The 17,169-nt window shown below is 43.0% G+C and overlaps 1 protein-coding gene across 2 annotated transcripts; it reads right to left on the minus strand.

Annotated features, from left to right (window-relative positions):
- Positions 1–5,866: 5,866 nt before the first annotated feature.
- Positions 5,867–10,498, minus strand: MTRES1 (mitochondrial transcription rescue factor 1). 2 transcript variants are annotated; one of them, XM_063329850.1, is made up of 5 exons: positions 10,408–10,482; positions 9,813–9,850; positions 8,317–8,755; positions 7,439–7,511; positions 5,867–6,325 (listed from the first exon to the last, which is right to left on the minus strand). In XM_063329850.1, exons 3-5 carry the CDS (start codon positions 8,745–8,747, stop codon positions 6,149–6,151), a joined length of 681 nt encoding a protein of 226 aa, XP_063185920.1. In that variant the 5' UTR covers positions 8,748–8,755; positions 9,813–9,850; positions 10,408–10,482; the 3' UTR covers positions 5,867–6,148. The 2 variants fall into 2 exon arrangements, with proteins under 2 accessions (XP_063185920.1, XP_063185922.1); XM_063329852.1 differs by lacking the exon at positions 9,813–9,850 and having other exon boundaries at positions 10,408–10,498.
- Positions 10,499–17,169: the final 6,671 nt, after the last annotated feature.

Raw genomic sequence — 17,169 nt, forward strand, 5'->3', positions numbered from 1 at the left:
TGGATAAGCATTGAATAGCCCACTTCCAACAGCTGTCTAAAAGAAACACTGTAATACATCATAGCTCTTTATTATTTTTTTTGTCTTACCCATTTTCTACAAATTAAAAACTTACTTAGAAGCTCTGTAAAAGATGTAGAACGGCGCATCAAAAGGGAGATCAAGTATGCATCAGTTTATTGCCCATTAACTGTATTCTGTTCCGCAGACAACAAGTTTGCAAATGAGAAAAATCTTTACTTCAAGTCAGCCACTTTGTTATGCTAATGCATTACAGCCACCAAACTGTTTCATGTTCTAGGAAATGTTTGTGACTTTTTTCTTGTCTTCCAAATGCACATAATCTATTTCTAGATACATTTTTTTTTAATCTGTTATTTGTTTCTTTTCACTTATTGTTTGATATTTATATTGTGTTATAGCAGTGAGAAACAGGGAATTGTGTGCCCGATGCTCTGCAAAGGCACACCAGGTCTAAATTCATGCTGGGAGAGGCTAACATGAATTCTACGGCCCCGAGAAGCACACAAAATAATATGCAGGTTTTATGCATAATTTATTTTTATTCAGATTTTGTTTCGCTGATTAAAGGGATGTGAAACAGCTGGAAAATTCGATGTCTTGCCTGTACAGAGGATGGGGCAGAAATTGACAGGTGTTCTTACTTACCGTGCACATTTTAGTTGATGACTCTGAAAATCTATGGGAGAACGAGCGTGGTAGGTTCATGCCTATGGTTTGTCTGAGTAAATCAAACTCCGTCACTGCCTTTGCCAAAATTTTTTCACTTCCTTGGTTTGACTTTGTTATTTTTTCCATTTTTCCTGCAACCCAGTTGGCACCAACAGAGTTACAAGTTGGTTTTTCTTTCCCAGGAATATGCTGAAAACATATTTTTAAATGTGCTTGATGTTGTTTAAAATGAAAAGTGATGGTTTAGTTTCGTCTCTTAATTCTCTCTTATGATTCTCTTTGCTAAGGACAGAAAAAGAAAGAAATCCCCATTTGTTTGTCTTCATTCTTTCCTACCTACTTTTTTTTTGCCCTAGTAAATATTAAGATAGGTAAATTTCTAGTAGTAACAGTGCTTTCGAAATCCTCATCTCTCCCCCTCCATTATAGAAGCCGTTCATCTAAACTTCTGACCGGTAGTGATAATTTCTTACACAAAACTCTTACACAAATTTCTTACAGAATACTTAATACTCATCATTGTCTTTGTCACGGCTGATATCAATCCTGTTCTGAGAGGTCACCTCTCCTGCGGCAGAGCGCTGGCTGAAGGACCTGCCCTGCGTTGGCCAGTCCCTGTGCTGGAAGCAGGCGACTCCTAACAAAATCAGAACTCCATCATGTTCACAACATTTTCCTTGTACCTCATCTGGCTGGCAGGAGGTTAGCCCCTCCACTGTGTTATTTTTATCCAGCATATTCCTTTTCATTTTTGTCATTTTCTAGATGCCATCTTTCCTAGTGAGTGGCCAGAAAAGCCTGTGACGGGGGCAAACTGCCTGCTTACTCCATTTCCTCACATGTCCCATGGTGGGGCTGTGGTCCCCACTGAGCATTTTTCTTTCATTAACAATTCGGAAAGAAGAACTTTGATGCTCACAGGAAGGGAAGAGCTGCAATAGAAGGGAAATAAAGCTCTTCTGGAGAATATGACACATTCTTTTCCTACTTCTCCCTTTTCTCCCTTCCCCCCGCCTCATCCCAAAAGGCAAACATGAATAGAACAAACCTGTTTTGTTTTGGTTTTACTACATTCTCCTCCTTATTTTCTTTTTAAAGATTTAGCATGACTTCCCAGTCAAAAAATGGGCAAAATCACCATGTATAGAATCACACTAAAATTTGTGTTAATAGATGGAAACAAAATAAATTGTGATTGCTGAAGGCTGGAGGAAGATCAGCTAATTAATATCTCCCCACACGCACAAATGTCCAAGTAATCATTCCCTATTTCCTTCACAAATTTCATTATGGCAAAACAACTGTTTGTCATTGTTTCCAGAGGCATTTTGTAGTGGTGTGTGTTAGTGCTCACTTCCTTGGGAGGCAAAATGCTCCTTTAATCGTTACACTTTGAGGAAGGTACCACTTTGGTTAGCTTGTAAGGTAGTGTGTTAGCAAGTTCTATACATGTTTTCCTGTGAAAAGAAAATCCCGAGGTACCTGTCAGCAGTAGGAATGAGTCACTCAACAGGATCACATCCTGCGTTTGAGATTTGATCTCTTGTACAAAACCTAAGAGTTTGGTTTTATGTCATGTAATGCTGTCCCTTCTCTCTCCTGCTCCATGTGCCAAGAATTAAAAAAACCCAGGGTCTCCTTGAAGTGCTTGACTGTGTGTGCATTGAATAGTGAAGTGCTGGAAAATGGAGAATTTTTTAGTTTCAGCAGTACTCCGGTTTGCATGGCTCCCACACACCCCTTTTTGCGTTCCTTTCCCTACGCATGCCATCGTAGAATGACCACTGTGCTTGGCCTGCACAGGCTGTTGAGCACTGTGATTTGGTAGGTGCTGAAGGTTGACTGTCCTCTTCTAATATGCCGTTACAGGAAAAAAAAAACAACAACCCCAAGAAACAACTAAAAAAAAAAAAACCCCAAAATAAAAACCAGAAACACTTTGGTGCTTTTCTGTTCCATGGAAAAAAGAATTTCCTATTATTTTGGGGGTCCAGAAGGGTCAGAGTACAGCCCTACCCCACCCCGGTTGATCTGTAGGCAGCAGAACTCGGAACCTATTTTGGAGCGTGGGTATGTGCCTGCTTTAGTTGACCAAGCTGACACTTCTGCCAGACCCGCGTCCTGCTCCTGTGTGCGCAATTCCCTGCCATTCCTCCACAGGATCCTCCTGCGCCTTGTTAGAACTTTTGTTCGACCACTTCTCACTGCTTTGCCATGTCATCTGACTGGAGACTTGCCCATGTTATCAGATGGATTCCATCATCTTAAATTCATGGCTGATGAAGGGAAGATGCACGGCTGATTCCTAGATAAAGGATACATTTATAATGTACGCTTTACATACACACAGTCTATGTGAACCTACCTTGTCTAGAAGTCCCCTGGAGGCCCGGCAAAAACTGTGGCTGCAACATGCCTGTTCCTACACCTCCTGGAACGCATGCTGGCTCTCCTCACCTGGCACTCGCGTCAGTCATTAACCAAGCCTTGCCTTTCTTTAGCTCACCATCCAAATGTTTAAAGGCTGCAGAAATGAGCACAACCTGCTCAAGAATGCCAGGCCCCACTAAAAGGGTCTGATCAATACAGAAGCTTATCCAGGACAGATCAATGCAGCCAAGCCAACAGCTACTCACCTTCCTGCTGTCACAGTTGTCCTCTGAGATCACGCTGCCTGTGACTGAAGCTTTCCTTTCTGAAGCCAACGGGTACAGTTCTCTCTCCAGCCATTTCAATCCTGAAGCCACAGAGGGTCCTCTCACCCACCACAAGTCTCCTTAGGAAGTCTGCTTTTCTTTTCTTTTGCTGGTACCACTAGTGGATCAACACTTAAAACCTATGAAAGCCTGTTTCTACCTTCATCTGTCAGTGTAGACCTGGTTTTGGTGGCAGTCACAGAATCACAGAATGGTTTGGGTTGGAAGGGACCTTTAAAAATCATGTGGTACACACACACATGCACACAGACCCTGCCCTGGGCAGGGACACCTCCCACTAGACCAGGCTGCTCAAAGCCCCATCCAGCCTGGCCTTGAACACTTCCAGGGATGGGGCATCCACAACTTCCCTGGGCAACCTGTGCCAGTGTCTCGCCACCTTCACGATAAGAAATCTCTTCCTTATATGCAATCTAAATCTACCCTTTTTCAGTTTAAAACCAGTGCCTTGTTCTGTCACTACATGCTCTGGTAAAAAGTCTCTCTCTGTCATCATTAGGAAAGGGTTAGGTCTTGATTCCAAGCTCTTGTCTGCTGTACTTCCCAATAGGCTTTTCCAGAAGTTAAAATCTAAGGTTTTGGCCTAACAGCGTATTCGTCCAACTCACACAATAACCCTGCCAGTGCTCTTTCTTATGTCAATGACTTTCAGGGATGCAACTTTCCTGCCCATCTTGGATGCCAGGCAGGTGTTGGCTTCTTTTGGTGTTACCGTTTCTATCCTACGCGGAACAGACCCTTTCAGAATGTTAATTTCTTCACTTCTGTTCCTCGGCTATCCCCCAAGCCCCAAAGCATTCCATGGGTTTATGAGTGGGGTCCTATTCTGGCTGTATAAGCTCTGGTGTGTAAGCTGCTGCTGCTGGAGGTCACAGGCAGCGTGATGGTATATACTGACAAGCACTTGACAGGTAATGGATGTTTGCTGACCAGCAACTGGCGCTCACTGACATCACTCATAACGCATCTTTCTACTTGTTTCTCTCAGCATCCCTGGAGATTATGGGAGCCACTTCGCATAGCAATGGTAAGTGGAATTGGGGAACAGAAGATGCATCTCAGCTATTTATTTCCATAGCGCTTGCTGCAAGTTCCAACAAATAGAGTGAGGACAATGAACATACAGCCTGCCGTGTTCCTCTGGGCGCTTGCTTCACTTCTGCAGTGTAAGGATCACCAAAATCCCCCAGGAAAGCCTGGAATCATGTCCTTTTAAGAATTGTTTTTTTTAAAAGGTCACTATGCCTCTAAAACATTAACTAGATATTTATCTGCATCTTTAAACATCTACATAATCATTAAAAAAAAGAAAAAGCCCCAAACAGCACAGATTTGTAGCTATGCCTGAAGAAAGCTAGAAATTATTTTAAATCCCGCACTCAGCAGCCACCACTTCCAAGGCTACGGACAGCAGCAGGTCCAGCCTGCTTAAACACAGCCATCGAGTAGCTGTTGGTGGTTGAGCCCAACAGTTCCCACGCGCCCCTAACCAGGTGAGCGCCACTGCTTCCTCTCACCTCCGAGACAGACATTGTATGCAGTCAACATCCAGGTGTTACTTTACCAGAGCTTTTATCTGTGTACCTGACACTCTGACGTTTAACCAGAGCACTAGGTTTGCTTTGTGAGCAGCAAATTCGTGCCTGCCCATTTAGATTTCAGGAACACCCGAGAGAAAGGGTCCTGGAGTACGCTCTGGACATCTATTCTGGGCTATCTTCTTCCCTCTGCAGACCATGGACTGAATGAACCATACCTACCTGCTCCTACTGCCCAGCTTTCCTGTAGCCACACACCTCCACGCGCCTGTCTAAACGTATATAAACAGAATAAAAATTCTGCCTGCACCACAGTTCATCCAACAAGTTGCCTGTGTTGGGAGAAGCGTGTGTTCAACATTACAAGTGGGACTGCCGACTCCTGAGACGCCTGTCCTAAGTGACAGTATTTTCCTGTAGCAATACAGTCACAAGCTTTTCTTCACAGTATGGTCTGACCTTTGCTCAGATCACCTAAGTATTCAATATTCTCTTAAGTGCCACCCGGAAATGAGTATGTGGAAAACTGAGATTTCATTTTCCTCTGCATGGCTGCTTGAACAGTAAAAATCAGCAGTACTCCAAATATCTCCTCACTGATCTGCCTCCTCCATGAGAGCAGAGTTCTCTCTGCCACGATTCATTCTCTGTCACAGGCAAGTTTCCTGCTTAGAAATACGCAGCTGCAATCAGTATCCTTTTGTATTCTTGGTATAGCGGCAGCGTATACAAGCACGGAGTTGGTATTGTTAACCAAGATGAAACCAATAATGAAAAAGGAAGCAATTTTACGTAATTGGGTTTTTAATCCCTATTATCCCTTTTTCATGAATCTAGAGATGAAACCAAGAAAGCAGTTCTGCTTGTTGTGATGTCAGCTTTAATGTAATCTTTCTGATTAGCCAAACTACACAGCAATTAAACAGTGATCAAATTAGCCTTTATTGGTTCATTATATATAACATCTGTAAGGAAACTGCCTGGAAATGTAAGGGCTGGATCTTTTATCCCACAGAAACAAAACTAACAGCAAAAAGTGACAGGCTTATTGCATGAATATTGATGTACACGGCAGAGGGAGGTAACATTCTAACACAAGCCCTTAAAAAAGGGTACTGTAATTTTGTTTAACCAAAATTCATATTTGACAACAAATATAGTTTTCTGCAAAAATCTTATGCTGCCACATGCAACCCCCTGTTACTTAAGTACATCCTGTTTGGGCACTTTTAGGTTTTTCCAACGCCTCAGAATTACTTTGTATTTTTCACTTTCAGTTTTGTTAGATACTTTTTTTAAGACTACCCGCATCACTACAGCAGTTCCTGTTTCTTTATCTTCACCTACTATGAGATCCAGCGTATCACCAGTTTTCACCTAGAAACAGAAAAGAGAAGATGAGCAATTATAAACATTCCCTGGGGAAAACAAATCCCCGCAGCCTATGTCCAATTTTAATTTTGTTCCTTTCTTTCCATTTAATATTCTTATCTCACAGGAGAGGAGGAAGGCAGGCAATACCAGACCCATTATAAATCCTCCAGCTATAAGCTTCTAGGAAAGCCCTGGCAAAAAGCAATTAAATGTCTCGTGACCTTCTCTGCCGAGAGCTTTACCCTTCCTGTTCTACAACCGACACTTAACTCTGTGAAAAAGGTGTAATGCAGTGTATTTTTTTCCTGAAGGGTGTTTCCTGCCAATCCTTTTGTATCAACACAGACACAAAACAGCAAAATGCAAAGTTCTCCCTCCTTCCTTTAAAGCAGTTTAAAGCGCTTTAAAAAACAGAGTGCTGGTCGACTGTTTGTGTTCCTTTTGAAAGTCACAAAAGCAGTAGGCCTCCCAAAACTAGCCTTAACTTCAGGGGATCGGGAATTAAAACTTCTCTTACTGTCCTTTGATGACAGTAACCGCCACCTAGAATCACCCTCACATAAAGGGTGGGTAGAAGTATGTTTGTCACCATTCTGGTGAGCTCTCTTGTGGAAGAGTACGGCCTGCAGCCCTTCTGGCTCTTCCCCTAACCGTGTTCCTGTGTGCTCTATTACGGATACCATAAACATTTCCTGAGCTATCCCAGTCTCAAACCTTTTCTATCATCAAACTTTCTCCTTTAGTCATGTGCCGGCTCCACCAATATCTCAGATTTAATCATTCCTACTCCATCAATCTCACATCCATCATCACTTCCTTCAGCAACTTAGAAAGCTCTGTCCTTGCTCCCCTCTGCCTTCTCCTGACTTTCAGCCTTAGATTTTACTCTCTAATACCACGAGTCTCCTGCCTGCCTTAGGGAATAATGTCTTACCCGGGGAATCATAGTCGCACGCACAAAGCTGGAAGTGGAGTTAGCAATGCTATTCATTCACCTTTGCAGAGCTATTTAGTGGTTAGCTCTTCTGACCCAAGTAAAAGGAGGGAGAAGAAGAGGTCATGCCTTAGTTATTTTCTTGTACTGTATAAAAAGATTTAAATTTTTAAAAGTCTTACAGTTCTACTTTTCTTCCATAGTTTTTCTCCATTCAGCCTGAGTTCATTATTGTAGAATGCATCTTCTACTTTACTGAAGAAAAACAAGGTTTTATTGCATTTACAGTGTGCAGCAGACCAAATGCAATTCTTTGCAGATACACAAGAACACCACTCATGTGCAAGGCACATTTCCACAACCACAACAATTTTGACCAAAAAGGATACCTCTATTTAAGGTTAGGACAGACTAAAACTGGAAATAAAGTCTTTCATAGATATTAAATTAAATAATATAGTTGCTCTGTGCCACAGGTGCAAGCAATAAAAAGCTGTTTCTAAAGACCCGTCTCCTGAATATCCAATGAATAATGCTTTCCTGCACCATCCAGCTTAATAATTTTTAATTGATCAAGTTATACTAATATTCTGCGCTAACAACATTGCAATGTAAGGTGTCTGTAGGTTGTGATATAGACTGCACATTTACCTGGCTGATCTAGTATGTTAGGTTGATACTTGCCATCACCTATTTCTGCAGCCATTAAGTAGCATATTATTTTTCTCCCTCCATCTCAAATAATGACTTTTTGTATCATTTAGCGCAGTATTTTGCATTTTCTTCATTTTAAATAAATAGTAACCAACAGAAAATGCCTCCTCAGCAATCTTAGAAATACCACACACAGCAAAAAGCAGAAAACAGGCTGTTTCAAGGGAGGTAAGGTGAAACAAAGAAGAACACCCATACATCCAGAACATATTTTTAGGCAGTCAAAACAGCTACACCAAAAAAAACCCTCAAATACTGAGTTATTCCAGCAATAAAAGGGTATCAAAACTCAAATTTTAGATGCACGACATCTTTCTCATCAGCAGGTTGTTTCTTCCATACTTACTTTCTTGCAATGTCTAGACCAGCTTTCACAATCACATCATACCGAAGAGACTGCACTACTTTTTCAAGATCCTTGTAATCTTTTACTACGTTGGGGTCATTTTCAAATTCATCTTCCAAATTGTTTTCCTCTTCGTCTTCATCCTCTTCTTCCTCTTCCTCTGGTACAGTTTGTCTGTTCCTTTTAGAGCTTTTGTTACTTTTGCTACGCAGAGAAAGTACTGAGATATATTCTGGAGAAAGTCTTAGTGCACTGAGTTTTACTGGGGAAAAGCTGAAACATCTTCTGTAGTTTACTGTGCTTGCTTGACAGGTACAGAATACGCTTCTCCTCCAAGAGAGATACAGTTTATTAGAGGGGAATTTCTCCCACAGTCCAAACCAGACATTTAGTTTCCTAAAAGTAGCGATGGGGAGTCTGAAGCCAGTCATAGCATACCCTAAAATAAAACAAACACGCATAAGTAAAAGTAAAAATGAGCAACTGCTTTGACTATTGGAAGGATTTTACCGGGTACGTCATAATAGTTACTATAAAAAGATGATTATCTAGTTCCCTATAGAGCAATTAATCATCTATAAGCACAAGACTATACCGGCTTTATGATCTGCCTTTCTCATACGCTGTCCACCATTACAAAGAGCTAAAACACCAGATGAAAAGCAAACAATAAAAAAACACAGCTGAATACCCCATTCATAATTCCTTTCCTGGTCTTTCATATTAACTGTCCAAACATATTTGTGGTGTTTTCCTCCCTACATCTGAAATACAATTCACAAAAGACAGAGAAACGAAGTTAACTATGTCGTGAAAAGCATAGGGAGACCTACGTTTATCGTGACTTATTCTCAATAAAAGCAACTTGCTCGATACCACAAGCAAGTAAGCCTAGAAGCGTCAAGAGCTGCTTAACTTCAGTCCCTGCTCGGACCACAACACTCCTGCGTGGCAGGATGCCGCACAACATTCCCCCGTTTCTCCAAATAGCATACAGCTTTACGATAGAATTTAGGAGAAATAACCCTGGACTATGTACTGCAACAGGACTGACGCCAGCAACACCAGTCTCATGTACTAGAAGTCCCCCAGTCCCCAGTCTCTCTGGAGCTGTCTTTAACCTGGGACGAGTAGGTGGAAACACCCTCAAAACCCCTGGAATGTCTTCCAGCGCTCTTAGAAACTGATTTACAGTCCCTCCTAGCTAGGTGGAGCGCTGGCTTTTATTATGGCCTTATATGTGCGGAAACACGCGTTTCTTCATGAGACTGACGCTTGTTTTCCCCACACCCAAGTGAACTCTGCCGAAATTTGAAGGAGGCGGTTTTTGTGGTTGGGAAAAAGCCCTGATCAAAGAGGGCAATTATTGGCCATATAAAAATAACCACAACTGCCCTTGGCTTTTTTTTTTTTTTTTTTTTTACATTTTTTATTTAAATAAGTGAACTTAAAATATATGACACATAGTTTAAAATATAGGATGGTGCAGTCCTCACCTAAGACTTGCGCCTCTCCTCCGTTTGGGGGCAAATTCCTAGAAGAGTCATTTGAACGCGCAAACAATTATTATTGCTTATTAAGGCTCTATTTTACTTCGTTCCCCGTACAACCGGCCGCTAAGGCAGCGTGTGTTCCGTCCCGTTCCCCCACCCCCGCTTCCAGGGCGGCCAACAGGGACGGCGGCCTCATCCCCTCACGAAACCCGAACGGCGACAGGCATTCACCCCCCAGCCCGCCCCCTCGGGAGGGGGCACACGGCTGGAGGCCCGTTCAAAAGCAGGCGGCCATGTCCACGCCAGCTTCCGCGGCCTGTGGTGGCGGAGTGTCCCACACACACACACACACCTTCCCACCCCGGGGCCGGTCCCTGACCCGCCGTGAGGGCCCTCGGTGTCGGCGGCCCAGGGAGCCCCGGCGGCGGCGGCGCTCAGGCCCACCCCCGCCGATCCCCGCCAGCTCCCCTGGCCCCGCCACTTCGGGGCCGCGGCAGGGTCGGCCGCTGCCCCGCGCCCGCCCCCGCCGGAGGCTCGGCTCGGCTCGGCCCGGCCCGGCTCTCGGGGCGCAGCGGGCAGCCGGCCGGAGCGCGGTTACCTGGGTCCTGCCGGCGCCTGGGGCCCGGGCCTGCCGCTGCCGTCCCCGCGCCGCCGCTCGCAGGCCGGAGGCGGAGCCGCCTCGGCCCGGGCTCGGCGCCCTCTGGCGGGGCCGGGGCCGGGGCCGGGGCGGGGGCCGGGGCCTGGTGGCGCGGAGCCGGACGAGCCCCGCCGGGCAGGGGTCTGCCTCCCCCACCGCCGATGCCGCTCTCCAAGTCTGATTTTGGAATCACGTTAAACGCTTTTCACATTGGTTTTTTTTGTTGTTATTATTTTACACACCTCCCATCTCACAGAATCACAGAATGGTAGGGGTTGGAAGGGACCTCTGGAGATCATCTAGTCCAACCCCCCTGCCAGAGCAGGGTCACCCAGAGCAGGTTGCACAGGAATGTGTCCAGGTGGGTTTGGAATGTCTCCAGAGATGGAGACTCCACCACCTCTCTGGGCAGCCTGTGCCAGGGCTCTGCCACCCTCAAAGGAAAGAAGTTCCTCCCCATGTTTAGGTGGAACTTCCTATGCTCAAGTCTGTGCCTGTTACCTCTTGTCCTGTCACTGGGCACCACTGAAAAGAGCCTGACCCCATCCTCCTGACACCCACCCTTTAAGTATTTATAAGCGTTGATAAGATCCCCCCTCAGTCATCTTTCTTCCAGACTGAAGAGACCCACATGTCCCCTTTGCAAAATGCGTTGAAGTGTTTCAATGAGACTGGACCGCGGCGCCAAGGGCCAACCTGCCTTTTCAGCCCCCTCAGGCTCTGCCCACGCGCCCAAACCAGAAATCAGTGGAAATCCCTCACTGGGGAAGCGCCTCCAGCAGACGCAGAAGTTTGCTGACCGCAGATTAATTTGAAAGGCTTGGCCACAATGACGATCTGCTCCAAATCCCTTTGTGGCCTGGGTTTCCCCTTACTTTATCTTTGTTACATTCCTTTGCGTAACATCTCCCTCTTCCACTCCACATCTCCACTATTGGTGGTAATCCATAATCCCTTCTCTTCGGAGCTCAGAAACCGGGAGAGGTCCGTCCCTCCTGCCATCTTCTCCCGGCTTTCTCTCCGTTATGCACCAACCACTCCTCTCTCAGTGCTTCTGAACGCTCTGCTCAGCATTTGGGAAATTCTCTATATCCATACAAAACAGGTACAAAACACGGCTCCGTCAGACCGGCAGCCCCTTGCTCTGATGTAAATGGCTGTACGAGGTTCAGGGTAATTTTGGCAGATGGAAGAGCTCTTCAGCTTTGAAGTTTTGCTTGAGAATGGCCATCACCTTGCCTGGCAGACCAATCCTCCCTTGGAAAACTATCAGCAAGTACGGCAAGTAATATAACTGTGGAGCTACTGCTGCACAGCAGCCGTGCAATTAGCGCAGGCATTATAAGTGATTGCTTAATTTTACACCTGTATAAACTTTGTCATAATACGTTTGAATTACAGGGGTTTATGTCAGGGATATTTTGTAATGAAGCAATTCCTTGGCAGAGGTATTTCCCCTCCCTAGAAACCTTACCGGGAAGGAAGCTGCAAACTCCTTAATGTCTTTAAGTATTTTGAATGCCCCAGCCCCCAGTTCTGTGAGATTCTGACCAATTTCATTTGGAAACATAGCTGTTGGCTTTTTAGCACTTTCCCCCCATGTATCTTAAAATATACATACGTCCTTTTTGAGGAAAAAAAAAATTAAATTTGGTAAGAGTAACTTTTTTGTATTCATAGTGGCACGTGGTGAGTCAGAGCAGAAATGAATGTCTGAACAGTGGGGATTCCCTGCGCAAAAATGCTACTCTTATGGGGTGGGGGGGAAACCCCAAATCCAACCAAAAAAAACCCCCAAACCTAGCTTGCTGTACACCCCATTTTTTTCAGAGCTCTTAGACCTTGATTTGCCTCACGTAGGCTCTAACTTTGATGAGAGTGAAGATAACTTACTCTTGGTAAACAAATTTATAAGTATTAGTGCCTTTCTACGTTAGTCTGGCATTATACATCTTCATTGCACCTTCCTATTGAAAGGCAAGGTAAAGAATGTGCCGAAAGTCACTTTGTCTTTTATATTCTTCAAATATGATGCTATAGTGGCATCTCACAAAAACAGAAAGTAATCAATTCATCATTCGGTAACCTTTCCTGCAGGTCTTAGAGTTTGCAGAAGGTTAATAGTGTGGCACTCAAACAGGTCCGTCTCCAGCCATAGAGGAAATGTAACTCAGATGTCATGAACAGGCATCATGCAACCGATTTATCTCATCATTGTGCAACTCCAAACAGCGACATCACCTCTGTCACGCTTGCTTCGTTTCCTAGGCCCGCTACGTGGGCGACTGTTCTAGTTGTACTAGTTAGAAGGTACGTCATGTTACTATTATGTCCTGGTCACAAAAGCAGACCCTTACCACGGTTTTTGTTAGGATTCATTCAGCCCTGGACTGTAAAGGAACTTCAGTGTCACACGGGTCTCCTTGTCACCAGATTCCCTCCATGCCACAGGGTAAGAAGGGCCATGAAAGCACTCGTCTTTAAGATCTGTACTGCAGTTGTGTGAGGTTTTGGCAACTCCCAACCTACGTCATTAAGTGCATTTTTTTAATGAGCAAAAAGGCAAAAGTGAGACTTTTCATTAAAGTGAGACTTTTCATTAAAGTGAGACTATTCATTAGTCTCATTTTAATTATATCAAACTGTAATTATAACCAAAACATGCAGACGGGGTGAAGATGAGTCTAATTTTTCTCTTCTTCCAGTTTACCATTAGATGGCAGTGAATAGCCCCCTCTCAAAGCTGCCACAAGCTCAGGCTGCGGCTCTCAAGCGCCTTTGCTCAAATACAGGCTGGTCACACATATATCTGACGAAGATGTTCTTTAAAAGCTGTTTTCAGGTGATTTGGTGCTTTTTTTTTTTTAATTTTGTAAATCATATGACACCTCAGCAAGACACAGTCAAAAGTTTCAGCTTTGGTAAGAAACAGTGATCATTTCTCTCTGGCAGATTAGTAGTGGTCTGTGTATCCTTTTGAAGTCTGAATGAGAAATTAGTCTGACCAAGACGTATTCTCCTTCCCATGGTTATTCTCATAGAATTCCTTCATTTTTTTTCAGCGGAATCGTCTCCTGTCTAGGAAGGGTAATTCCTCTCTTGTTTACAGTTTTCATTTTGTGTATTTCAATACACTCCCTGTGACATTCACTCCCAAGGAGATTAGTCTTTTAGTTTTGATAGCTCAGAGAGAAAATTCTTAACAGCTTTTGACCTGTATGTTGGAATCTCTAATTGGGAATTCCCTCCCCACTCCCTAGGGTTTTTTGTTACCTTTATTTTCCTGCAAGGTCAGTCAAGTGACAGCAGCAGATCTGCTGACACTCATTGCATCTTAAAATAAAGTCAGGAGCACCATGTCGCCGTTCTAGCCCTGTGAGTAGCTCTGACTAACATTCTGCAATGCACATCTCACCAGATTACTTGCCACTGCAGATTTAGCTTCACCATTACCTTGTTAGAACCACACGCCTTTTAAATTACACTGCTTATTTCAAGGTGCACTGAGGAGGTGGCTGGGCAGTGTTCTATGCATATTTATGCAGCCTGAGAAAACAGAGTGTCCCCGTGTGAGCACCACCTTTACGTTTGCCCATATTCATTTGAATAATGACCTAAATCTCCCTGACTGCTAATTCACCTCTTCCAGTGTTACACACCTATTGCAAATGCTTAGATGTTCTTTTTTCTTAGACCGTAGCCTGGAGACAATTCCTCCAGCTTGTCGCTTGCATCCAGTTTGTGACCAAATAATCCTACCACTTCTTTCTCTAAAGCATATCTCTGAAACCTAATCTCTCAGGCAGCAGAAACTCTTTTCCTGGCCCTTCCACTGCTGCTTTTTCTTCTGGCACGCTGCTCTAAACTGGTTTCTCTTTCTTACACATTTACCTATATCATCTGCTGTGCCATTTTTACTATAAAATATTGGGTTTATTCTCTTTAGAATACCTTTAATGTCTCCAGTCCCCACGTACACTGAAACTTGGCTTTATCTCTCTCCACTTACCAACTCCTTGTGTTGCTATTTCATTTATTGCAATAACGACTGCATTATGAACTTCTGCCCACTTTTTCCTGCAGCCACCTTGGCGTCCTGCACAGAGAATGCCTTTCCAAAAGTGAGTGAGGTCTCATAAAGCACCTTCGCTTCCAGCCCACTTATTCCTTGAAAACTCATCTTTGACGTTATGGATGGATAATTAAATGAGCAAGGTAAGGTGGATGAGTTTCAGGTATTGTTTTATATTTCCTTAAGTGATGGAAAAATAGGCACTTGCTAAAGTAACTTTCTTTTTTCACCCCATCCTTTTCACTACGCGACTAATTTGCCTATCCTCTTTTACAGTAGGAGGCCACATTGTGCCGTAATGAGCAAGAAAATGGAGGTGGGCAGTGCAGGCTGCTCTGACCAGCGCTAAAGAAGCTGATAGAGGCCACCCTAATAAGTCAGAGCATGGTGACCCACCTAAACCAGAAATACATAGCTTCCTTGCCAGTGAAAATCGATGTTACATCAGCGGTTAAGCAAATGTGAGGAAACTGGTGAGTAACTTCCCTCAGTCAGCCTGGTATTCAATCCAGCTGCTCAGACATTAAAGGCTCCACAGTTCCACTGCTAATTCTTCAACTCCCCAGTCTGGTGAAAGGTTTGCAATGAGATTTGTTTGTTTGTTTTTCCCTCACTTTATTGCTTGCCAATTATCTAAAACACGATATTTTTTTTGTAGGAAAAGTTAATGCGCTGTTTCCTAAGCCAGGCTTTCATTCATTCTGTAGCGAACACGCTCAGGTCCTGCTGGTTTTGGTTGCTGCTCTAGGATTTATCTAGCTACCACTAACAGCAGGTGGCAAATGCAATAGAAAGGAAAAGCAATCAATTAAGTGTTTGTTATTTGAACCTTACTTATTAGCCATAAAATTACACATTCCATGAGCAAATGTTAATTAGTTTGAATTATTTGTTTACTTCTGTGTTTCCTCTATATTCTCATCAGATTAATGGCTTTACTATTTAGAATACAATGTTCTCTTCTGTAATTGGTAGTAATGAATTCAAGATATATGCATGCAAGTCTTTGCATGCATATATCTTAAACATAATTAATTTCCAATGAGGAAAGTTAGATTGTTCCTTCATCTATGTACAATTCAAGTTTTCTTTTTTTTAAAAAATTATGGTTTGTTTCAGGTTTGGTCTTAAATGCAGGAAAAAGGCTGTTCAAAGTACTTCAGCCTCCATTGTGGCTAAGGGAACAAGTTGCCTTGATTAGCATTTATAAACATTACTGCATTAGGAAATAAAAATGTATCCATAGGTTTCAATACACCTTTGATATAAAAAAAGAAATAATATAAATAAAGGTGCAATAGGGAAGGATGGAATATCAGAATAATCATTGTTTGGTGTAAAGGCTCGTCCTTTCCACAGTGTGCAGCTCCAGAGGTATAAAAGATGTATAAATCACACAGTAGGAAGATCTGGGATGATCTGTCCCCCAGGTAAGCGTGCCCTTGCAACACTTGCTATTTAAACCCTGGATGTTCTCATCACTATGTGACCACTCCTCCTGTGTGCCTTGCCTAATGATACCCTGTGACAAAGAGTTCACCATCTAAAAGATACATGAAGTCTTAACACTCTTAGTGATACCCGATACATGCTTCCTTTCAGCAGTTGATCTTTTCAAATCCTAGACTGGTCCCTTTTCCTATGATGAAATGGGAAGAAGAGATGATCTACCTTCTAGAACTTGTCCATTTGTACACCTTTTAATCATATTTGTTTTTATTTTATCTTCTAAAATAAACAGCTCCAACTTTCTCTGTTCCTGTTCGTCATGTTTCTCTACGGTTCATTCTTATTTTGTTGTTCTCTCTGCCTGTCCTGTAGTCAAACTAGAAATTACCCAGAAAAGGTTACAAAAGAAAAAGCCTTTCAGGATGCCGTGCAGCAGTCATGACTAGGAATGAATTCTGAAACTGTGTACTCCGTAAGGCAGCTCTCTTTTTATATAGACTATCTTTTTGATAACTGTGGGTAAAAATCTGCCCCATCTAGTGGCAAAGAGAAGGCAGTAAGTAAGTACAAAAATAAGCAAACAATAACAAACAAAAAAGGGAAATGGAAGAATACTATATTCAAATTGCAAGATACAGATTTTCAACACTTCTCAAGAGAAGATAAAGACTTCCACTGTTATCAGAAAAAATGCTTGGTAGGCAGGGCTAAAAACATAGGACTTGAAAGGTATCAGGGATAGAAGAAATCCCAGCAGTCATAAACTAATTATGGTGTTAAAATTACTAATAAGGATGATCATTTTTTCATTTGTTTGGAAAGAAGCAGAATGAAGTATTAGTATAATATCAGGATAGCTAACTAAATTTTCATCCACTGATAAGGGAGGTAATACAGAATATCATATCCAATGGGAGAAATCACAGACGTACAGAGCTAGTGCTCAAGCTAATGGTGAGAACTTGGTTGCACTAATTGCAATTAGTAATAAGTCTTATCATAGAAGGAAAATTCAAGGAGATGGTAAAAGTGATAATATTGCACTATTGTTCAAGAAATGAAGTGAGATAATCTCAGAATTGCATCAGACCACAAACATTATGAAGTTGCAAAAAAAAGACAAAATTCTTTCTAAGCTGCATCAACGGAGTTGTTGAATGCTGAACTCTCAGCTTGAGTAGAGCCTGCTACTTTGGACAATG

This window comes from Chroicocephalus ridibundus, chromosome 3 (assembly GCF_963924245.1).
Source record: "Chroicocephalus ridibundus chromosome 3, bChrRid1.1, whole genome shotgun sequence".
Classification (NCBI taxonomy): Eukaryota; Metazoa; Chordata; class Aves; order Charadriiformes; family Laridae; genus Chroicocephalus; species Chroicocephalus ridibundus.